The following is a 23,375-nucleotide window of genomic DNA, read 5'->3' as shown; positions in this document are numbered from 1 at the left end:
CCAGTCCCTCATGCAGCAAAGCACCCACACAACATGATGCTGCCACCCCCGTGCTTCACAATTGGGATAGTGTTCTTCGACTTGCAAGCCTCCCCCTTTTTCCTTCAGACATAATGATGGTCATTATGGCCAAACAGTTCAATTTTTGTTTCATCAGACCAGATAACATTTCTCCAAAAAGTACAATCTTTGTCCCCATGTGCAGTTGCAAACCGTAGTCTGTCTTTTAAATGGCAGTTTTGGAGCAGTGGCTTCTTCCTTCCTGTACTCACATTGGCTATGGAGAGCATGATCACACAGTCATCCGGAACAGCTGGTGCTCTCATGTATGGTTCATTGTTGCTTGCATCGAAGTGAGCATAGAAAGCATTTAGCTCATCTGGTAGGCTTGCGTCACTGGGCAAGCTTGTGGCTGGGTTTCCTTTTGTAATCCATGATAGTTTGCAAGCCCTTCCACATCCGACAAGTGTCAGAGCCAGTGTAGTAGGATTCAATCTTAGTCCTTTATTGATGCTTTGCCTGTTTGATGGTTCATTGGAGGGCGTAGCAGCATTTCTTATAACTGTCCGGATTTATATTCCGCTCCTTTAAAGCAGCAGTTCTAGCCTTTAACTCAGTGCGCATGTTGCCTGTAATCCATTGCTTCTGGTTGGGAAATGTACGTACGGTCACTGTGGGGACTACATAATTGATGCACTTATTAATGAAGCCGGTGACTGATGAGTTAATATCCTCAATGTATTGGATGAATCCCGGAACATATTCCAATCTGTGTTTGCGAAACAGTCTTGTAGCTTAGGGTGAGAGATGATACATGTTTAAAGCCCAGGGTAAAAAGGAAAACTTCCAGTTACTGAAATAATGGAGGCCATTAGGTGTTCTACAGGGCTCCATTTTAGACACTCTTTATTTACATGAAAACTATTGGGAAAAACATTCTCATGATCTCTCGAGATGTTTTCTGCGTGACTGAGTGTAACTCTTCTGTCATTAACTCAGAGGAGATAGTTGACCTGACTGACCAGCTCTCGGATGGAGGCAAGAGCGTCCACGAGCTGCAGAAGACGAAGAAGAAGATAGAGATGGAGAAGGAGGAGCTGCAGGCCTCATTGGAAGAGTCTGAAGCTGCCTTAGAGGTATGGAGGTTACAGTAGGAGGTGGCCATATTGGGTGGAATGGTTACAGTAAAATAAGTCTACACCAAGCATTCCACAACTATTACGTAATATGCATTTGAATGTGTTATCTTAGATCATTGTCACATTCAATATTATTTGATCTCTGTTTACATAAGAGTTCAATTCTCCTCAGCGTACGTCATACACAATGTAAGACTGAGGTGTGGAGGTGAAACAGTGTGGCAGCTATGTGGCAGATCTGACAGTGAGAGGGGAGAAAAGGCCCCCAGACAACATGTTTCAATTAGTATTGGCCAGTCATGCAGGCTGAGAGCAGACAGATCCCAGCCACTGATAACACTACACCATCAGCTATCTGCTCCTATAATCAGCCTGGCCCTCCAGGGACTGGAATCTTACTAGACAGGAGCCCCCTGGCTACTCGGCATAGATGGTTGATTCACCCACCTCTCTCTACTTTTCTTTCCCTCGCACTCCCACCCCCTCGCTTGCTCCACCCCTACCCCCTCCAGGCTGAGGAGACCAAGGTGCTGCGTCTGCATCTGGAACTGTCCCAGGCTAAAGGAGACATGGAGAGGAGACTCCAGGAGAAAGAGGAGGAGTTTGAGGCAGCAAGGTAAGATACCCACTGTCCATAGAGCTGCATTTTCATTTAAGAAAAATGTGTTTTTCCCCTCTGCCCTTTGTCTTACTTTTCAACTGAAAAGGGATTTATTTTAAGGAATTGTTTTAGCTTTTGGGGAAAACAGCTAACTTCCTGCATTGCAACATATTTTGCTATTGGGCAGAGAGAAAAATGTGAAGTTTTATAATGCTATTCTAAAACATTTTGCCATTGCTTATGGCATGTTCATATGCTATTTAGCGAGGCCCCAACCTCCAGGGGGTAATCCCCCCCCCCCCACCCGTTCCGTAATCCGGCCCTGCTTCTTCAGTTGATTGCTCTATTGATAACCCCCTCCTCTCTCTCTCTCGCTCTCTCTCCTCCCCTTCCAGGAAGAGCCACCAGAGGGCGCTGGAGTCCCTTCAGGCCAGTCTGGATGTGGAGGTCAAAGGTCGTGGTGAGGGGTTGAGGGTGAAGAAGAAGCTGGAATCTGACCTAAATGAACTGGAACTACAGGTGGACCTGCTCACCAAGAACAACATAGAGCTCACCAAGAACACAAAGAAGATGCAGCAGCAGATCAAGGTGAGATTCTACACCTCCATCGCTTCTCTCCCTCTCTCTTTTGCTCTCTCGTCCTCCTCTTCCTTAGTTTTTCCTCATCCCCTTGCTCCTTCCTTTACCCAGTCTCCTCTGCTTGCCCGACTCTTTCTTCAGTGTTTCCCTCTCTTTCTCTACCTCCTTTTCTCTCCTCTTTCCGCCCTCTGAAAGGAGCTGCATACAGAATGTGATTGATTGATTAGTGGATTGACCTCCTCTTCTCTCCTTTTCTTTCTTAGGAACTGCAGGGCCAATTGGAGGAGGAGGTGCGTGGGCAGGAGGAGCGGAGGGAGGAGCAGACCGTGTTGGAGCGACGCTGCCTCCTGCTGGTGAGCGAGGGAGAGGAGACACGTGGGGCGCTGGAGAACGCTGACAGACAACGCAAAACCTTAGAGATTGAGCTTACAGAGACCAACGAAAAGTACAACGACCTCAACAACCAGGTAGAGTACAGATTGCAACACCTTCTGTTCAGTGTTTTCATCAATAGTAAATCAAATTAAACTGGTTTAGTTACATTATGAACATTAGGTTTAAAGCGCTCAGTTTCTCACTGAATAAACAATGAAGAACAGAACTTCAGCCGATACATGGATCAATCCTCTCCCATGCTAACCTCATGTTGTCAAGTTCATGGTGGTTTTGTTTCCTGCTGTAGTTCCAGTCAGCGCTGAGTGGTAGGAGGAAACTGGATGTGGATTTACAGGCACTGCAGCAGGAGCATGAGGAGCTGCAGAACGAACTGAGAGGAGCCAATGACAAGATCAAGAAGGCCAACTGTGAGGTAGGACAATACCGGATTTTTGATCATTCATTTTAATTGACTTGTCAATAGAACATTATTTATAAATATTTTTTTAATAAAAATATATTTCTGAAAGTATCAATACAATACAAATGTACTGTATGTACGCCTGTCTTTGAGAACCAGTGGAATAGAAATTGATGTCCCTTCTCTCCAGGGAGCGCGTGTGTCAGAGGAACTGAGGTTAGAGCAGGACCACACCCTGCACATGGAGCGGGTGAAGAAGGGTCTGGAGGCCCAGTTAAAAGACATGGGCACCAGGCTGGACGAGGCTGAGCAGATGGCCCTCAAAGGAGGCAAGAAGATCATCCAGAAACTGGAGGGCAAGGTAAACACACACACACTCACATATGCACAAACACTGTTCCTAAACCTTCAAATGGTTGTTTCTGTCATATTGCCCAGTTTTTCAGAGAAAGATGGGCATGAAAATGTATATTTTTCTAGACTGACCATGTGTCTGTCTCTAGGTGAAGGAGCTGGAGTTGGAGCTGGACTCGGAGCAGAAGCGTCACGCTGAGACGGTGAAGACGCTGCGTAAGAACGAGCGTCGTCTGAAGGAGCTGCTGTTCCAGTCCGAGGAGGACCAGAAGAACCAACACCGCATGCAGGAACTGGTGGAGAGACTCCAGAACAAGATGAAGGCCTACAAGAGACAAGTAGAGGAGACGGTAAGGCTTGTCTGTTTGCCTGACTGTCCATCCGTTTCTCTCGCTCGCTCTCCCTTTTCCCCTCCTCTCGCTTTCTCTCAGTCAGTCTCTCTCATTCCGTTCTCCAGACTCCATATTTTGTCTTTACAACATGACTTGCACCTTTCCTACAGGAGGAGCAGGCCAACATGAACCTCGCTAAGTACAGGAAGACAGTACATGAGTTGGACGATGCTGAAGAAAGGGCAGACATAGCCGAGTCAGCCCTCACCAAGATCAGGACCAAGAACCGCGGTAGCTTCAGCAAGGGATACTCGTCTGTAAGTGCTATAACCTTAACTATTAACTTGAATTCAAGATAGTCAAATCATCATTAATATTGTCTGTACTGAAACTGTGGGTCACATCTGTGCTTTAAATTGAAAGATAAATTCTATGTATTGTTTTGAGTTGTTGTTAGTCAAGCAAGTGATCATAACGTTGATCTGATGTTTCGTCCTCTTGCACGTTTCCAGGGTTACAGCACGCCGTACCCCGGGGGGATCGTGAGGTCACCCAGTTCCGTGGGGTCAGAGGGTAGAAGCGAGAAGATCATCAACGATGACAATGACTCGGTCAGCTCCCTCATCCCAGCTTATCTCAACTCCCTGAAGAAACTCATGATAGACTAGCACCTAGGGAGGGAGTCAGTTGGATGTACCAAACATTCCAGTTGGAGCAAAGAAACATGTACTGTCTTACATATGTAGGATCTTAATTTGAGCCAGTTTGCTACAGCAGGAAATGTGGATTATAATTAATGGCCATTTTTGTAGGGGTTGATACATTTTTCATTTTGGTAAATGAAGTCTGAAATTTTTAAAGTAAAAATTAAACTTTAGAAGACTTTTTAAAATTCAAATAAACTACAAGTTTGTGTTTCCTGCTGTGCAGGACAATTCTCAAATTAAGATCCTAAGTTTGTATGTTTTTACTTTTAAGTCCAAACAAATTTCCCTACATACATGTAGTGTCAGACATTTCAAAGCAATATTTTTTCTGGATTTTGTGGTATACAATACATACAGTTCAAGTTGGAAGTTTACATACACCTACACCTCTGTTTTAGGTTAGTTAGGATCACCACTTTATTTTAAGAAAGTGAAATGTCAGAATAATAGAGAGAATTATTTATTTCAGCTTTTATTTATTTCATCACATTCCCAGTGGGTCAGAAGTTTATATACACTCAATTAGTATTTGGTAGCATTGCCTTTAAATTGTTTAATGTGGGTCAAACATTTTGGGTAACCTTCCACAAGCTTCCCACAATAAGTTGGGTGAAATTTGGCCCATTCCTCCTGACAGAGCTGGTGTAACTGAGTCAGGTTCGTAGGCCTCCTTGCTCGCACACACTTTTTCAATTCTGCCCACAAATGTTCTATAGGATTGAGGTCAGGGCATTGTGATGGCCACTCCAATACCTTGACTTTGTTGTCCTTAAGCCATTTTGCCACAACTTTGGAAGTATGATTGGGTTCATTGTCCATTTGGAAGACCCATTTGCGACCAAGCTTTAACTTCCTGACTGATGTCGCTTCAATATATTCACCTCATTTTCCTCCCTCGTGATGCCATCTATTTTGTGAAGTGCACCAGGCCCTCCTGGAGCAAAGCACCCCCACAACATGAGGCTGCCACCCCCGTGCTTCACGGTTAGGATGGTGTTCTTCGGCTAACAAGCCTCCCTCTATTTCCTCCAAACATAACGATGGTCATTATGGCCAAACAGTTCTATTTTTGTTTCATCAGACCAGAGGACATTTCTCCAAAAAGTACAATCTTTGTCCCCATGTGGAGTTGCAAACCATAGCCTGGCTTTTTTATGGCGGTTTTGGAGCAGTGGCTTCTTCCTTGCTGAGCGTCCTTTCAGGTTATGTCGATATAGGACTCGTTTTACTGTGGATATAGATACTTTTGTACCTGTTTCCTCCAGCATCTTCACAAGGTCTTTTGCTGTTGTTCTGGGATTGATTTGCACTTTTCGCACCAAAGTACGTTCATCTCTAGGAGACAGAACGCGTCTCCTTCCTGAGCGGTATGACGGCTGCGTGGTCCCATGGTGTTTATACTTGTGTACTATTGTTTGTACAGATGAATGTGGTATCTTCAGGCATTTGGAAATTGCTCCCAAGGATGAACCAGACTTATGGAGGTCTACAATGTTTTTACTGAGGTCTTGGCGGATTTCCTTTGATTTTCCCATGATGTCAAGCAAAGATGCACTGAGTTTGAAGGTAGGCCTTGAAATACATCCACAGGTACACCTCCAATTGACTCAAATGATGTCAATTGGCCTATCAGAAGCTTCTAAAGCCATGAGATCCTTTTCTGGAATTGTCCAAGCTGTTTAAAGGCACATTCAACTTAGTGTATGTAAACTTCAGACCCACTGGAATTGTGATACAGTGAATTATAAGTGAAGTAATCTGCCTCTAAACAATTGTTGGAAAAATTACTTGTGTCATGCAGAAAGTAGATGTCCTAACCGACTTGCCAAAACCATCATTTGTTAACAAGAAATTTGTGGAGTGGTTGAAAAACAAGTTTTAATGACTCCAACCTAAGTGTATGTAAACTTCCGACTTCAACTGTATAACAACAATGCTAATGTCAATAAGATTGTTGTCAAGTTGATTTCATTTGTATGATTTAATCCATCCTAGATATTTGTTTGTGATTCAGTTCATAATACTGATGATAACCAAAACCACTCTTATTAAAAACTTCATCACGTTTATATTCTCCAGCTCAAATGTTCTGTAAAAAAATATAAAATATAAAAATGTATACTTGCTTATAAAGACATTGATAGACAGTTTAAAGACCTACATAGAGAAGTCAAAAGAAAGTTTGTTCACATTTGACTCTCATTCTACTTGCTCGTCCAAAGAGTTTGACCAAGTAAAGTTATATAGCAGTAATGTGCATGACCTTTTGCAACCACGGGGCAATATCCTATCCTGAAATCTGCATTTGTATCGCAAGTCTTCCACTGGCATCTGAGGTTATACCCGCTTGCATGTCGAGTAAGAATTTCACTAACACTATATTTAGTCCATCTGTAGATGCTCTAGACTATCAGTAACATTCCAACTAACCATCTATTAACTAACCTTAACCCTTATTCTAAACCTAACCGTAACCTTAGCAAGTAATTGTTTATCAACAGATCGTTTGTTGATCGTACGACCATCTGTAGACCATCTACAGATGGACTATCCAAATAAAGTGTTCCCAGAATTTCGGACATAAGATTTGACGAAGATGCTATATCAAAGTTTACCATTATATAATGTGCAGACATATATATACCACTGCCAAAACATTTTTACATTACTTGTCCAAAGCATTTTATTGTTGAATGTGAAAATGTGTTACGAAATAAAACCTTTTTTCATTCCTTAAATGTCTTCTTGTACCCTCAAAATAATTTGCCAGAAACACAAACACCAACAAAAAAAATAATCTGGTTATATTGTAAAATAAAAACAGCAGAAAGGAACTACCAGAGATAGATGTAACATAAAATGTATATCTATATATTTATCATATCAATGCAAAAACATTAATGCCAAACATTCAGCAGTTATGTCCATATGCAGAATCCTTGGAACGTTCAAGGTTCTTGTTGCACCAAACAAACAATAATGGAAAAGTCTGTACAACATGTATGTCTCTGCATGGAACAGTAGTAACATGTACGTAATACTTACAGGAGAGAAACAGGATCATGATATACTGTAATCATTTCAACTTCAGTTGAGGATCTATATCCAGTTAGCATGTCTCTGAAACGACCTTGTCGTCGTTTCATTTAGTATAAAAATAATCATTGTGTAATATCAGTTTAATATATTATCTGTACCATCACTCCTGTGTAATGTGTATATATATGTGTATATATATATATATATATATATATACATATATATATATATATCTCATCTGTTTTGCTGCGGATTCCACTATTTCACACTATTTTACATCCTTCATTCTCTAGATGTTTTACTTCTACACCCCATTATCTTACATACAGTATATTCATCTTGTATTTACAAAAGCTAAAGCACATTCCCTTGTAACAGCATCCCAGTTGTACTGCCCCCCTTATAGACTATAATTCAAATGTTGATCAATTCAACAGTAAGAAAAACATCACAAAACATTGTAGATCTGTTAAATGTGTCAATCTCTCTTCCAAACGACCCATTTGATATAGGTCTGCAGAATCAATATTCACCTTAAAAACCTTTTGTTCACCTCACTTTATAGTTTACATTTAGTGGCGCAGATAAAATATAATCTATAAATTGGAATGCATTTGATGTACGGTTATTACATAAAAGCAGCAGTAGCTGTTAAATTTCATAATTAACCTTTGCATCAGTATTTCATTTGGCCAACAATTTACAGAATTTGTTTGGGGTTATTTTAAGGAAGTGGATAAAGCTCACACAGTCACGTACTGTAGACCATAGATTATGTACAGGTCAAAATAGCCATGCCGTTTGTTTATGTTGGTAATACAGTCCCCTCACCTGAGTTTGGCCCATAAACACACCTGTCTTCCCTATAGTAGTCCTCTAGGGCATAATGAACACTGTCTGGTGGTACACTGCTGTCATTCACTTTCAGAATCTCTCTCTCTCTCTCTCAGCAGAAAGGGAAAGTAAAAGAGATGTCCATAATATCTCAAAGTTGACTTTAGTAAGGGGGCTAAGGTCTTGAATCCCTAGTAAAGATTTAGTCTTGTGGCTCCACATGTGTGTGTGTGACCCCCGGGTGTGTTATATCTCAATGTCCACAGGCCTGATGTCTCCTGTCTTATGCTCCTGGACCCAGAGCTCTCGGTCTTTAGCTGGGTCCACACTCTGTAACAGCTGATCCACCGGCTCCATCGTCTGCAGGGGCAGGTGGAAAAAAACAGTCAATACCCTGTATGTTTGTGTGTGAAAAAAAAACAGGGCATTTAGCGCCCTCTAGAGGTACTACGAGGTGGTGCTTGACTTACACTCTGGTTAAACATGTCCGTCTCGTGCCGCAGGGTGGTGTACTGACACAGATGCTGTCGTATCATCTCCACCCTCTCTACCTCCAGCCTCTCCAACTCCTGATGGACAGAATGGATTGAAGGGAATGAGGTTTTAGATGACATGATTCAGATTCCTCCTTTCTGTCGTTAAAACCAACACCTCGATAAGATGGCTGGAGTAGAAACAGACTAGCACCCAGGCTATGAAAGCAATAAGTTACATACAGAGTCACTTTTAATAAAAGGAGGAAATACAAAGGAGAATCTTACCAGGCTTGTGGTCACCATCTCCTCAAACCATTTGGACTGGGACTGGTTGTAAAGGTCGACACAGCGCATCAGGTCATCTCCTGGTAGAGACAAAAATGATGTTTAGACAAACCTATCTATACTTTGGACACCAGCTGGCACCCTTCTCTCTTCTGGGTTTATGATGTATGTTCAATAACTTCTCCAGCAGGGGGAGCCCAAGTCTAAATATTAACTTATAAAAAGGGAACGCCCCTCTTCCTTCTTCTCCTTGAACCTTAGCGCCCCCCCCCCCAAAAAAACGATAACTAAGGATCACGTTGCAGAACAACTTGCTATAAATGGATGTATATCCGATTTCAGTCTTATATAGTGTTTTATTTGTTTGTAATTTATTAGGATCCCCATTAGCCCCTGATGCAGCAGCTACTCCTCCTATCAGATCATCAGATTATTCATCAGCAATATGAATAATACACAGTTCAGTCTGATACATTCTAATTACAGTGTAATATATACCGACAAGAACATGTACGTAGCCATACCCTACTCATAAAACACAATCAGAGAGATGCCTCTAAAATTACACTGATGTGTGACACTGTTATCTTCCCTTAAGACGTAGTAATTAATAGTATGTATTGGAGAGGCACAGTACATTGTGTTTAATTGAATTGCCTTTAGTCAGGGGTAGAGAACATATCTATGGCGACTGGGACTGAGAATGTAGCCTTGCTAAAATGATAAGCAGATGCGCTGTGTTGTGCGTTGGCGCTCTCTCTCTCTACCTCCTTCACACGACTGTCATAGCTGGCACACACACACACACCGCCATCACCCTCGTCACAAACGACTGCTGCTGCTTTTCACACAGACTACGCAAGCAAAGAGGAGGTGTGAGTGCGTGTGGTGTGCGAGTGCGTGTACGCGCATGTGTGAGCAAGTTTGTGCGAGTGTGTGTGTGTGTGTTTATCCACCTCTCACTGTGAGTATCTGGCGAGCCACGATGTGAGTGTATGGTCCAGCCATGATGTCACTCTCCGGATGAGGTCATCTGTTTATTCTCAACAGTTACTTTTCCAAATATCTAACCTTAAAACTACATTTTGTCTACAGCATTCTCCCTCCCGCCCTCACTGCCAGAAGGCCAGGCTCCAGAGGGAAGCATGGAGAGAGATAACCCACCACACCCACGCCTGTCTACAGGCCTAGAGATGCACTACGCCGCGTTTCTGTTCTCCATGTCGTTCCACAGACCCCCCCCCCCCCAGTCTCAGTGAAACTGCTGATAAACCAGTGACTCATACATAGTTAAATGTCTACTGTACAGATAGCACTGCAAACCAGGCGGTTTAATCTGTCTCCATCTGATAGTCAAACAAGGAGGCACTTAAACACGCGCCTGACGGGTTGAGATTAAGCCTCAAGACACCTTTCTGTTTCATTGCACCGTTGCCAGCGTCAAGAGATTTCTTACAGGAACTTTCCTTTTCTTCTTGTTTATTGCTATTTATGCTATTCTGCATGTGTACTCGGTCTCCACGGCAACATGCCATTGGACATAACACTGACAACACAGTCATGACGACTGTTTGTATATAGTTTAGAGTGTCTGTTTAGCAAGTCATAAACCACTTTTTGTTTAAAGTTAGGTGTTAGCTAGCTACATCCTAGTCTCACTTGGTCAGATTTGTACTATAAGAACCTGTAATCCGTACAGATAAAATACTCAAGACACCCAGATGGGGACGTAATTAATGACACCCCTATCAGTTATAACAAACATGTGAGTCTTTGACCCCACTGGCTAACCCCACAGTGACTGATGACCTTTGGTTTGACCTTTGACCTGGACTCTGACCTGCTTGTGTGGACTTCCGCCGGGCCTTCTTGATGTCCTCCTCGATCTTGTTGCTTAGTTTGATCTCCATCTGCTGGGTTTTCACCTCCAGGTCCTTCTGTCTGTCCGCTAGAGCCTTACGGGCCTAGAGAGATATATTAAGATGTTATAAAAGCTGTTATGAATGCTTATAGCTGCTGAGTCTTCACCTTCAGGTACTTCTGTCTGTCCGCTAGAGCTTTACAAGCCTAGAGATGCATTCAGATGTTATAAAGTCTGTCATAACGTTGTTATAATCTGTTAAGAACGCTTATAACAAAATGAATGGGGACATACCGGAGGGTATTTCAGTAGGCCAGGTGTAGGCAACCCTGGTTCTGGAGAGCTGCAGGCACTTCATGTTTTGATTTAACCAACCTGGAAGACCAGGTGTGTTGAATTTAGCTCGGTTGGACCTCATTGCCTTCTTGGAAGAAAATCTTGCAGTACCTGCAGCACTCCAGGAACAGGGTCGCCTAACCTGCAGTAGGCTACTACTTGCTATTAGCCAGGCATTATGAACATCTAAATGACTGATGGTGAGGAGATGACAAGGAAAATGAGTTGACAAGTCTATGGTAGCTGAAGGGATCGGTCCAATCATTATTTATAGAAGCACAAAGAGGTAGTGTGTGTGTGTGTGTGTGTGTGTGTGTGTGTGTGTGTGTGTGTGTGTGTGTGTTGACAGGAAACAGTCCTCTACTTAGGGACAATTTGTGGAATTTTAATCTCATGTGAGAAGATTCCTGAAATTCTACAGCTGCAAAGTGCAAGGACGGTTATTATTGCGCCAACTTTTGGATAACTAATGTAAGTCGCTCTGCATAAGACCGTCTGCCAAAAAATAAAAATGGAAACGTATATTTTTGTGTGTGTTTGTGTGTATGTGTGTATGTGTGTGTTTGTGTATGTGTGTGTTGCGTCTCGTTGCGTCAGGATGGGTACCTTCTCCACGGCTGTGTGCCGTCCAACCAGATGTTTCCGTAGTTCTGCGATGTGATGGTCGAACCGTTTCATGTCCTTCTTAAAGTTATCTCTGAACGTCAACAGAGGCTTCTCCACCTCACTCTGGAGCTGAAAGAGTTCAAAAACAATAAATGCAGACCTCATTGGAGACAACTGTTTGGAAGGCCTGTAACATTTACCTGGGGTTTTTCCTGTTTAAGCCGTGTGGTTAGTAGAAACAGCTGGCCATGGCCTTTTCCTATAATAATGATATACTGTGTTGACAGTTGTGTTGTTTTTGTCTTGTTTTTCTATGCCTGTATCTCATATCCTTAGTGGCTAAGGGACAGCTATTTACAAAAGCCCCTTTTTTACCCATAAAACATGTTTATCTGACAGAGCTGTCAATGATTTATAGTCACAAATGTGTGTCTCTAAAATATAAAAGTAGGTCAATGTAGAGTTTGATTTGTGAGCTGCTTAGATTCTACTGAAGACTGTCTGCTGAGGACCAGGAGATTATTTACGGTTGGGAGACAGACAGACTCCTACCCATAAACAGTTTATAGACATTATATGGGCAAATCAGTAAATTATGAAACGCACAATGCAAGAGGAAACATTATTAAATTACTGCAGAAACCTGATTGAAATGGATTGAATAGGACACCGATTGAAGGATAATAAATAGCTATTGAAGAGATAGAGGTGCATGAAGAATGTATTCAAATCTGCTCATTTTCTCTCCCCCCCTTTCCTAGATAATACTCTCTGCTCATTCTCTCACTCTTCGCTTCCATCTCTCACACCCCCCCCCCCCTAAACCTCAAGCTGTACTAAATACAGCACATCTGTGTGTGTCTGTGTCTCCAGAGAATTGAAACACTGACGTTGTTTCCTCCACTCAGTCCAGCTGGGCTCCTGGCTGGAACCTCTCTTTCTCTCACACACAATACCTCTCTCTTTCCCTCTCTCTCTCCCTCCCAAGACAAACCAATCATACATGTGTATTTCGCAGCAAGGGGCCAGAGAGTAAATAGGCCTCAATTAAGTGTTACAAAACCATGGGACACAATGTTAAATAGACTGTCCTGTGAACTAAAGTCATGTGGAAAAGAATTCCCAAAATGTGAAGTGTTTTCTTTGTGTAAAGAACACACTCCAGTGTAATACAGTACCTTAGAGGAGAACTTGAGGTGAACCTCAGCCTCTTCTGCCAAACTCTTCTTCAGCTGCGCCCAGGCTTCCCCTAGAGTACTGAGGAGAGCGATAACACACCAGTTAGACCACAGAGAAACCACACTATCACTATACGACACTACGTAGTACTAGGAGACAGATAGAGAGAGGGGGGGGGGGTAATAGTTGAAAGAAGGGTAGGAGTGAGAGGACCACATCCTGTAGGAGCTAAGTACCACTCACATCAAGAGTTAAGACCACACAGGCTTTACAGAGAGAGAGAAGAGAGAGAGAAAGAAAGAGAAAGAGAAAGAGAAAGAGAAAGAGAGAGAGAAAGAGAGAGAGAGAGAGAAAGAGAGAAAGAGAGAAAGAGAGAGAGAAAGAAAAGATAAGAAGTGTCAGGGTGGATCCTGCCAAACAGAGAGAGCGATGAGGTTCAACTGAAGGTCCAGTTTTAAAAGTTCATAGGTTGCATATAACCCAGCAGGCAGCCCTCTCACAGTTGTGTTTGGTCCTCTGCAAGTTAACTGGCTGGTTAGGATGTATAGACTGAGGATATGAGATAAAGCTAAACCCGTTCATGGTTTCTTCTTACTTCAGAACATTCTGCAACACTTTCATCTCTGTAACAATGCAGTGTGGGAAAATGTATAATACGTCTTTAATTAATGTTTACAAATGAATGCTGTCAATTTATATCTAATCAACCATATCTACAGAAAATACTGACAAAGGTGAGCGGACACCAACATTAAGGGACGGCAGGCAGCCTAGTGGTTAGAGCATGGGGCCAGTAACAAAAAGGTTGCTAGATCGTGGCCCCTAACCAAGGCCACTGTTCCCCGGTAGGCCGTCATTGTAAATAAAAATGTGTTCTTAACTGACTTGCCTAGTTAATTAAAATAAAATGAACACTGATCATAGCAGATGGAACCAGACGATGTTAAAAAGTCTACATATCCTTAACGGAAAATTCAAAGCCATGGTACATCAGTGAGTGAGACACCAGGCTATGCAACCTCTTGTCCTCTGAACATAAATCTTGAGTCCTCCATTCCAAATATTAGCAGAATATTTATCCAAGTTGCCATACAGTGAGCCAGCAGCAGGCCCCACACAGCCATGAGTCATTTCTGGGTCTGGGTCTGGAGCAGGAGAGGAGGGTCTTTAGCCTCTTCACCACTAGCCAGGTCACATCAAAGCATCGCTCTGAATGGGAGACACATGTGGAATTCTCTCGGACTGACACCCATGCAGGCTACATTCCTACAGCATCGGGGTGCTGCTCTCTGCTCTGCTAACTGCACTTTAATATACTATATTCAGCTACTTTCAGAGCCATCTGAGAAGAGATGGAAGATAGATAAAGAAGCGACAGAAAATGGATAAGAACAGATACACAAACAAATTGCTAAAAAAGGTATTTTTACTTTCATCTGATCAAGAAGTCCCACTGAGATTAATAACGTGTTTTGCAAGAAGGTTTCTATACTGGTAGGTTATAAAGTGTTATAGGCTACTAAAAAAGTACACAATGGCACCGATCCAAAACGCATTCACAGTTGGTTCCTCATACTCATATCCTTAAGACAGCTGCTTAAAGCGTTCATACCCTAGAGAGCAATGTCCAACAACAGTTTAGCCAAACAAATGGACCAGTGTCCACTCCTTTCTAGCCCACTGTAAATACAGCACATGATTGGTAGCGAATCTACTGATACAAGCTAGTCACATGCTCTCGGGGCTGCGTTACGGCCAGACAAATGGTAAATTCAGGAATAAACAGGCAGTATTTCTGGGCTCGGACGCAGGCAGGGCAGGAGCATAGCAACAAAACAGTGATTGTCCAGGAAGCCAGGCTGACAACAGAGCAGGGTAGAGAGAGAGGAGATAATAACAGTATTGTGTTGCTCTCTCTGGATGTGGTGGGCGTGAGTGGACGGAACTCACTGGCATCGTCTAGATTCTAGAATCTATATGAAACAATTCCACCCCACCCTGCCATTCTATCACAATAACACTGGTGCAGTACAGTGGTGGAGAGAGGTCAACTCGTACAGAGTTGAATAAAACGCAGAGAAGGGGTTTTAGTAGTCCAGCATCATATGTCTAATGCAGGAGAGTGCCCTACCATCTTTGTTTCAGTGTTGACCGTAGGGCAGTATCATAAACATCAGTATATCAAGCCTCTCATAAACTGGTGCGGCATCTCTCTCCTCTGCCTCCATTCTCACCCACTCTCAGAGCCTTAAAGAGCCATATCTGGTACAAGTATCTGGCACAGAGCAGTCTCATAACACAGTGTGTGTTTAGAGCACATGTACTGTAGTTAAGTCTGGCAGAGTGGCCCGACTCATTATGTCTGTGTGGTAAATGTGGTATGCAGACGTTTACAGCCTTCCCTCCCTCTCAGCCTAGCCCAGGACCCTCACCATACAGCCTGCCATTCCCCCTCAGCCTAGCCCAGGACCCTCACCATACAGCCTGCCATTCCCCCTCAGCCTAGCCCAGGACCCTCACCATACAGCCTGCCATTCCCCCTCAGCCTAGCCCAGGACCCTCACCATACAGCCTGCCATTCCCTCTCAGCCTAGCCCAGGACCCTCACCATACAGCCTGCCATTCCCCTCAGCCTAGCCCAGGACCCTCACCATACAGCCTGCCATTCCCCCTCAGGAACCCATTTACCAGGGGAGTACCAGACAAAGAGGTGCTCACAGTGAGAGGTTTCCCTATTGTGCCAGACTGAAGATGGGTTCCCCTTCTCTCCCTCTCTCTCCTTCACTATGTGTGCCCCCCATCTCTGTCTCTTAATCAATCCCCCCATCTATCTATCCCTCCTCTCATACAGTGCCTTCAGAAAGTATTCAGACCCCTTGACTTTTTCCACATTTTGTTAGGTTACAGCCTTATTCTAAAATGTATTTAAAAAAAGTCAACCTCAATCTACACACAACACCACATAATGACAAACCAAAAACAGGTTTTTAGAAATTGTTGCTAATTTATTACAAATGAACTGAAATATCACATTTACATAAGTAATCAGACCCTTGTATCTATGTATCTAATGAATTATTGCATATCTGTTTAATGTAGGATGCGGCTGAAAGGGACATATTACTCTAGTTTTGTCAAGACGCACAGATAACTGTTTAGCAGACAATTCTTTAATTTCTTTCTTGAAGTACCATTAGCAGCGATTACAGCCTTGAGTATTCTTGGGTATGAAGCTACAAGCTTGGCACACCTGTATTTGGGGAGTTTCTCCCATTCTTCTCTGCAGATCCTCTCAAGCTGTGTCAGGTTGGATGGGGAATGTCGCTGCACAGTTCATTTCAGGATGACCATACTTCCTGTTTCACGGATTCTACTGACTGGCTGGGCCTCCATGCAGTCTCACCAATCAGTCTGGGCTGATATGGTTCAATGCCACCCTAACGGGAGAGGAACCACGGTCCCCTTCTGTCCAGTCAGACAATAAACACAGTGTTCCTGCTCCTAGCTATATGATTGTTTTATCATCAGAAAGTCTCCACCATCTTTGACTAAAATGTACAAATCATCAAATCCTTTCAGATCTACAGGAGTTGGTTAGGAGTTGGAAAATAATTTGCATAATCTGTGAAATAACTTTTGACATGGTACCTTTCAAAATGTTGACGCGGAGCGATTTTCTTGTATTGTGCCATATCTTCCTAAGCGTCAGTGAGCACGAGCACAGTGTGTGAGTGAGGCGACAGACGACAGCTATTCCAGCTGTGACTCATACACTGAGTGTACCAAACATCAAGAACACCTTCCTAATAATAAGTTGCACCCCCTTTTCCACTCAGAACAGGCTCAATTCGTCAGGACATGAACTCTACAAGGTGTTGAAAGCATTCCCCAGGGATGCTGGCTCATGTTGGCTCCAATGCTTCCCACAGTTGTGTCAAGTTGGCTGGATGTCCTTTGAGTGGTGGACCATTTTTGATACACATGGGAAACTTGAAAAACCCAGCAGCGGTGCAGTTCTTGACACAAACCAGTACGCCTCGCACCTACTACCATACCCCGTTCAAAGGCACTTAGATCTTTTGTCTTTCCCATTCAACCTCTGAATGGCACACACACACACAATCCATGTCTCAATTGTCTCAAGGCTTAAAAAAAAAATCATTCTTTAACCTGTCTCCTCCCCTTCATCTACACTGATTGAAGTGGATTTAACAAGTGACATCAATAAGGGATCCTAGCTTCCCCCTGGATTCACCTGGTCAATCTATGTCATGGAAAAAGCAGGTGTTCTTATTGTTTTGTATAGTCAGTGTAGATGTAGGTTCCTCTTTATCAAGGAACCACCACAGGAAGTGATGCCACTGCTCACTCACCCTTCTTCCTGTCCTGCGAGGGGAATTTGTGACAGCTTGGAGAGGTTCTTGGCATATTCTTCTTCTATCTTTATTCTGAAACAGGGAAGAAGAAAACATTTTGTTACAGTACCAAAGAATTGCAACACATAGCAAGTCATTTTTCCTGTTTTGCACAAAGGGGAAAAGTGCACATCTGTGCAAAAAAAAAAAAAACATTTATTTCAAGAAATGATATTTTCCATTGCATGGTTTTCATGGCAACATGTGTCAAACAGGAAAATACTCAAGATTAAAAAGGAGTTGTGAAACATTGGTCTGACCAGGGTGGCTGACAAATCAGCGGAGATAATGATGTTCGATTTTGTTGTTACCTTTCTCGTATAAACTCGGCCATCTCTTTCTGCATCTGTTTCCCCTTCAGTTGTTTCTGCAGCAAGACCTCAAACCCTGAGATACAGCTTGTCCCCTGAGGGTCCTTCTTATCCTCCTACACAACAACACAACATAAATACACACTACTGTATAACAACATCTAGTGTAACATACTGTAAATCAACAAACAATCCACAAATATGACCATTTTTGTAAATTAATTCACCGCTGGGTTGTATCGTATAGTGATATTGTATTGTAATTTATTGCATGGTATGCATTCATTCATACAGTTATTCATTGTATTGTATTGATGGGAAAATACCAGGCAATATTTACTGCAGCACTATAATCCATTCTACAGTACCACAGCCAGTGTTCTAGAATGTCTACATTTCACACACAGCAGGAGAGTACTAAATACTTGGCAACCTGTTTTAATCTGATCCTCTGTGTCTCAGTAAAAGCTGTCACTCTCGGTGTACGGTATCCACTCTTTCTTTACGAGCGTCTTCTGCTGTTGTCACCTCAAAGCGTAACGTTAGCCCAGTCCGACTGTAACATTAGCTGAGTGTTAAAACCTCAGAACACACCTGGTGGTGATTACGTTTCAGCCGTGGGAGAAATGAAAGCAGAGCCAAATCAGATGCATGGAGCCGCTCTCACTATGTCTTGTGTTATTCTACTACAGCTCTGCAGCCTTACTCTGACGATTCTGGAAAGTGTCCTGTTTAAGTGTTTATCGCACGGCTGTTTATGTGGAAGAGCTGTGGACTGCAGTCTAAGGCACGGCAGCACAACTCCAGTCCTTGAAGGCTGCAGTGTCTGAATGGTTTTAGTGTAGTGCAGTGTAGAGTAGTGTTCGATAGTACAGTGTAGAGTAGTGTTGTGTAGAGTAGTGCAGTGTAGAGTAGTGCAGTGTAGAGTAGTGCAGTGTAGAGTAGTGCAGTGTAGAGTAGAGTAGTGCAGTGTAGAGTAGTGCAGTGTAGAGTAGTGCAGTGTAGAGTAGTGCAGTGTAGAGTAGTGCAGTGTAGAGTAGTGCAGTGCAGTGTAGAGTAGTGTTGTATAGTGCAGTGTAGAGTAGTGCAGTATAGAGTAGTGCAGTGTAGAGTAGTGTTGTATAGTGCAGTATAGAGTAGTGCAGTATAGAGTAGTGCAGTGTAGAGTAGTGCAGTGTAGTGTTGTGTAGTGCAGTGTAGAGTAGAGTAGTGCAGTGTAGAGTAGTGTAGAGTAGTATAGTGTAGAGTAGTATAGTGTAGAGTAGAGTAGTGTACACTCTTAGAAAAAAGGGTTCCAAAAGGGTTCTTCGGCTATCCCCATAGGAGAACACTTTTTGGTTTCATGTAACCCATGAAACCCAAGGGTCCTACCTGGAACCAAAACATTTTCTGCAAAGGGTTCTCCTATAGGGACAGCCGAAGAACCATTTGTGCTAGATAGCAACTTTTCTTCAGAGTGTAGTGTTGTGTATTGCTGTGTAAAGTAGTGTAGAGTAGTGTAGTGTAAAGTAGTGTAAAATAGTGTAGAGTAGTGTAGTGTAAAGTAGTGTAGAGTAGTGTAGAGTAAAGTAGTGTAGAGTAGTGTTAGAGTAGTGTAAAGTAGAGTAGTGTAGAGTAGTGTAAAGTAGTATAAAGTAGTGTAGAGTAGTGTAGAGTAGTGTAGTGTAAAGTAGTGTAGTGTAGCGTAGTATAGAGTAGTGTAGTGTAGTATAGTGTAGAGTAGTTTAATATGACTCTGTGGTGTGGCCAGTCTGTGTCTTACCCAGAAGTAGTCACAGTAGCTCCACTCATCTGGCTTCAGCAGCTGCTGCTCAGGCATACTCATAGGGAGGGGGAACGTTACACAGTTAATCTGGACGAGAGAGACAGGAAGAGTGTGGGGGGGGGAATATGGAGAAAGAGAGATGGGAGAAAGAGAGATGGGAGAAAGAGAGAGAAGAGAACATTTTTCCATTGGGCATTATATTTTATTTGATTAAATTAGACTTGGTATACACGGGTCTGAGGAGTCTAAGCCATGAAGGTCTACATTGAGATTAGCAATAGTGCAGGATGTGGAGCTGCACACACATCCACACTGCACAGACAGTAACTGTCCAACTCTGTTGATGCTACTCTTCAAGGTGCTCTGCCACCGTTGCTCTGGCAACACTTCACCTCAGTTCATCTAGACTTCATATCGCTCCTTGAATTTGTCAACTCTTTTTTATTTCCAGACTTCATGAATAATGCTCCATGAAAACACAGAAACTGTCAACCTTGTCCTGTCACCAGCATTTATCACTGAACAGTCCTGACAGTGTGTTAAAATTCTCTTTCTCCTCTAATGTTAAATCTGTTGGCCGAGCGACCATCTCCCTGCTCGGCTCATCTATCTGTTCTCTTGCTGCTGCACAGGGCCTGAGCGTTGTGTATTATAGTCGCTCCACACACACACACACACACACACACACACACACACACACACACACACACACACACACACACACACACACACACACACACACGGCGAAGCAGGCAGAGTGCTAACAGCAGGTCTCCTGTGTGATCGTCAGTTCCAACTGTTAGCACACAGAGCAGGACTGTTGTCTCCCCTCACATTTACTTTCATTACCTCCAGCAGCAAAACAACTCCGCCTCGAGGTGCTGGAGGTGTGTGTGCGCATGCGTGTGTGTGTGGATCCACTGCTGTTCATGTCCAGCAGTTTACTGCTGTGAAGTTGCTAGTGGAAATGGTATGATAATGAAGACGGTCCTCTTTCCACTATTCCTGTCTTCAGATGAAAGTTCACACAAAGCAGCTAAAACATCCCCATCTGGCTTCCATCCCTTTCTAATGAGCCTTTAAGTGGCCTTAGTTGACCTCTGTCAACCCCTCCCTTAACCCCTGACTTATTAGCTGAAGACTAAATCAGCACTGTCTGCCAATTCTCCCTCTCAACCCATCCGCCAATCAATAGCATTGTCCTGGTTGCTGTGGGAACAGGGAGAGCAGCTTCGTTCCCTCCACTGCAACCCCTGTGCACTCCTTCACCTCTGCTCAGGTCTCAGTGTTTCCAAAATTTCTACAACTGTTTTACAAATTCAAAATGTCAATATTCAATTCTGTTCGACACTGGCATCTAAATCATGTCTCGGTCTCAATAGTCCCTAACATCATCAGTTGGATTTTGCAACTTTGTATTGCCCATGCGTGTTGGGGTTAGGGTTAGGGTTAGGGTTGGGTCTGGGATTGTTTTAGTAGTGGTACTCACTGTGATGGTAGTCTCTTTGCTCTGTCTCCTGGTGGGTGATGCAGGACCCGGATTCTGTTGAGCGAGACAGGATGCTCCGTCAAAACCTTCCTCTGTGTCCGACATGGTCTCTGGCTAACACACACACACTCACACACACTGGAGCTCTCTGGGACTGACTGTCTGTGCGCTGCCTCCGCTCCGGCTACTGTGTGTGTGAGTGTGTGTGTTGCAGTGCTGAGTAGGGGGGCATGTCTGCAGCACAGAGCAAATCGTGCTTGGATGTTTGTGTGTGTGTGAGTGAGTGAACGCACTTCGGCTCAGACTATGTCATCACATGAGCAATATGAGTGTGTGTACATTTGAGTGTGTATGAGTGCGTGCGTGCGCACGCAGAGCGAAACAGAGAGAAAGAGTGGGTGTAATGAGATGGAGGGGGTAGATGTAGATTTAAAAAAGGTAGAGACAGAAAGCGAGAGGGAGAGAAAGAATGAAAGAGAGAGTGCACATCCCCCACTGTCCATACCATACCCACTGAAGCAAGACACAGGGCTGGCGAGAAGGAGGAAGGGAGGGGAGGGGGTTTATTGACAAAGTAAAGAATGCTCCACACCTCATCTCCCTCTCCCAATGAGAACAATAGAAAGGAGGTGTTAAAGGAGGAGCTATAGGAGAAGTTAAAGGAGGAGTTATAGGAGAAGTTAAAGGAGGAGCTAAACGAGGAGCTAAACGAGGAGCTAAACGAGGAGCTAAAGGAGGAGCTAAAGGAGGAGCTAAAGGAGGAGCTAAAGGAGAAGTTAAAGGAGGAGCTAAAGGAGGAGCTTTAGGAGAAGTTAAAGGAGGAGCTAAAGGAGGAGCTTTAGGAGAAGTTAAAGGAGGAGCTAAAGGAGGAGCTATAGGAGAAGCTAAAGGAGGAGCTAAAGGAGGAGCTAAAGGAGGAGCTAAAGGAGGAGTTAAAGGAGAAGCTAAAGGAGAAGTTAAAGGAGGAGCTAAAGGAGAAGTTAAAGGAGGAGCTAAAGGAGGATAAGAAGCTGGGTAGTGGTGGGGTGTATCTGAAGGATGGTGTGTGACTGAGTGTGTGTGTGTGTGTGTGTGTGTGTGTGTGTGTGTGTGTGTGTGTGTGTGTGTGTGTGTGTGTGTGTGTGCGCGTCTGAACGACGATGAGTGCTCTCCTAATTATGATCTGAGGATAAGATAATGAAAGGAATCAGGATGGAGAAACTGCTCTCCTTTCCTGGGGTAATGAGTATCATTATCTCATTTCATGATGACTGGGTTGTGTGTGTGTGTGTGTGCGTGCGGGCACGTGTCGGTCTTTGCCTCTGTCTTTGCGTGTGTGTTTTTGCATGTGCGTGTGTCTAAGGAGGTTGGGTAACCATGTCACCAGTAACCATGGCATTACTGTACATAGGAGAAATCTGCTGTTTGAAGCTACTACTGTACAGTACCTCTATGAACGGGGATGCATTGGCATAGCTTCTGCTTCTGCTATGCCAATGCTAAACGCTGCTAAATGCTTTCGTTGACTGGCTACCCCTGTGGCGTGGTGGTGGCTGTTGGTGGTGTAATATGAAGAAACAGAAATGGGCCATCTTCTGTGTAAACATAAGCATAGTTCATGGGGTTCATGGGGAAGCCCTTAACTGGAGCAACGAGAGAAGGAGAGGAGGAGGAAGAGGAGGGAGGAGGAGGAAGAGGAGGACACCGGTTTTACCTGTGGTTCGGAACTGGGCTTTTTGACCAGACCGATGTGGGAGTGTTCATTCTGATGCAACGTACCGCCACTGGAGTGAAACCCGTTCACTGTGGAGGGAGAGAGAGGGAGAGAGATGGAGAGAGAGAGATGGAGAGATGGAGAGAGAGAGATGGAGAGAGAGGGAGAGAGATGGAGAGAGGGAGAGAGGGAGAGAGGGAGAGAGATGGAGAGAGGGAGAGAGATGGAGAGAGAGGGAGAGAGAGGGAGAGAGAGGGAGAGAGAGGGAGAGAGATGAGAGAGGGAGAGAGATGGAGAGAGAGGGAGAGAGAGGGAGAGAGAGAGAGAGGGAGAGAAAGAGATGGAGAGAGAGGGGCGGGGGAGCGAGAAAGAGAGAATTTTATTTGTAACACAGAGCCTGCGGAGGAGGAATAATGTGTTTGCCTCCTATGAGTTGTCTGTATATCTGAGCCGGGGGTAAATTAACTTATCGTTGTGACTCAAACAAAGCTATCAGAGAATCGCTTCTTCTTCGTTAAATGTCTTTATCAGGGCGGTTACTGGAAACCAGAGACCGAGCACCTCACCAAACCCAGCTC

At 43.7% G+C, this 23,375-nt stretch overlaps 2 protein-coding genes across 6 annotated transcripts in view; one reads left to right on the top strand and one right to left on the bottom strand.

Annotated features, from left to right (window-relative positions):
• LOC115201279 (myosin-16) overlaps positions 1–4,754 on the top strand; it is a 48,857-nt gene extending 44,103 nt beyond the window's left edge. For all 5 annotated transcript variants that reach the window (XM_029764768.1, XM_029764771.1, XM_029764770.1 and 2 more), the window contains 9 exons: positions 1,000–1,136; positions 1,652–1,755; positions 2,136–2,328; positions 2,583–2,786; positions 3,002–3,127; positions 3,306–3,476; positions 3,619–3,819; positions 3,972–4,118; positions 4,314–4,754. In XM_029764768.1, coding sequence (XP_029620628.1) covers positions 1,000–1,136; positions 1,652–1,755; positions 2,136–2,328; positions 2,583–2,786; positions 3,002–3,127; positions 3,306–3,476; positions 3,619–3,819; positions 3,972–4,118; positions 4,314–4,469 — 1,439 coding nt within the window. In that variant the 3' untranslated portion in view covers positions 4,470–4,754. The remainder of the gene's footprint in view (positions 1–999; positions 1,137–1,651; positions 1,756–2,135; positions 2,329–2,582; positions 2,787–3,001; positions 3,128–3,305; positions 3,477–3,618; positions 3,820–3,971; positions 4,119–4,313) is intronic.
• A 2,411-nt stretch (positions 4,755–7,165) lies between these two features.
• The window catches only part of gas7b (growth arrest-specific 7b), a 54,376-nt gene continuing 38,166 nt past the window's right edge, over positions 7,166–23,375 (bottom strand). Inside the window, exons 4-14 of the mRNA XM_029764767.1 lie at positions 22,798–22,886; positions 21,105–21,158; positions 19,613–19,702; positions 17,851–17,966; positions 17,498–17,572; positions 13,124–13,202; positions 11,946–12,074; positions 10,983–11,106; positions 9,143–9,222; positions 8,852–8,950; positions 7,166–8,741 (exon numbers count right to left, since the gene is read on the bottom strand). Coding sequence (XP_029620627.1) covers positions 8,628–8,741; positions 8,852–8,950; positions 9,143–9,222; positions 10,983–11,106; positions 11,946–12,074; positions 13,124–13,202; positions 17,498–17,572; positions 17,851–17,966; positions 19,613–19,702; positions 21,105–21,158; positions 22,798–22,886 — 1,049 coding nt within the window. The 3' untranslated portion in view covers positions 7,166–8,627. The remainder of the gene's footprint in view (positions 8,742–8,851; positions 8,951–9,142; positions 9,223–10,982; positions 11,107–11,945; positions 12,075–13,123; positions 13,203–17,497; positions 17,573–17,850; positions 17,967–19,612; positions 19,703–21,104; positions 21,159–22,797; positions 22,887–23,375) is intronic.

Source organism: Salmo trutta, chromosome 10, assembly GCF_901001165.1.
Source record: "Salmo trutta chromosome 10, fSalTru1.1, whole genome shotgun sequence".
NCBI lineage: Eukaryota > Metazoa > Chordata > Actinopteri > Salmoniformes > Salmonidae > Salmo > Salmo trutta.
The sequence above is the reverse complement of the archived record's forward strand: the minus strand, read 5'-3'. Positions and strand labels throughout refer to the sequence as shown.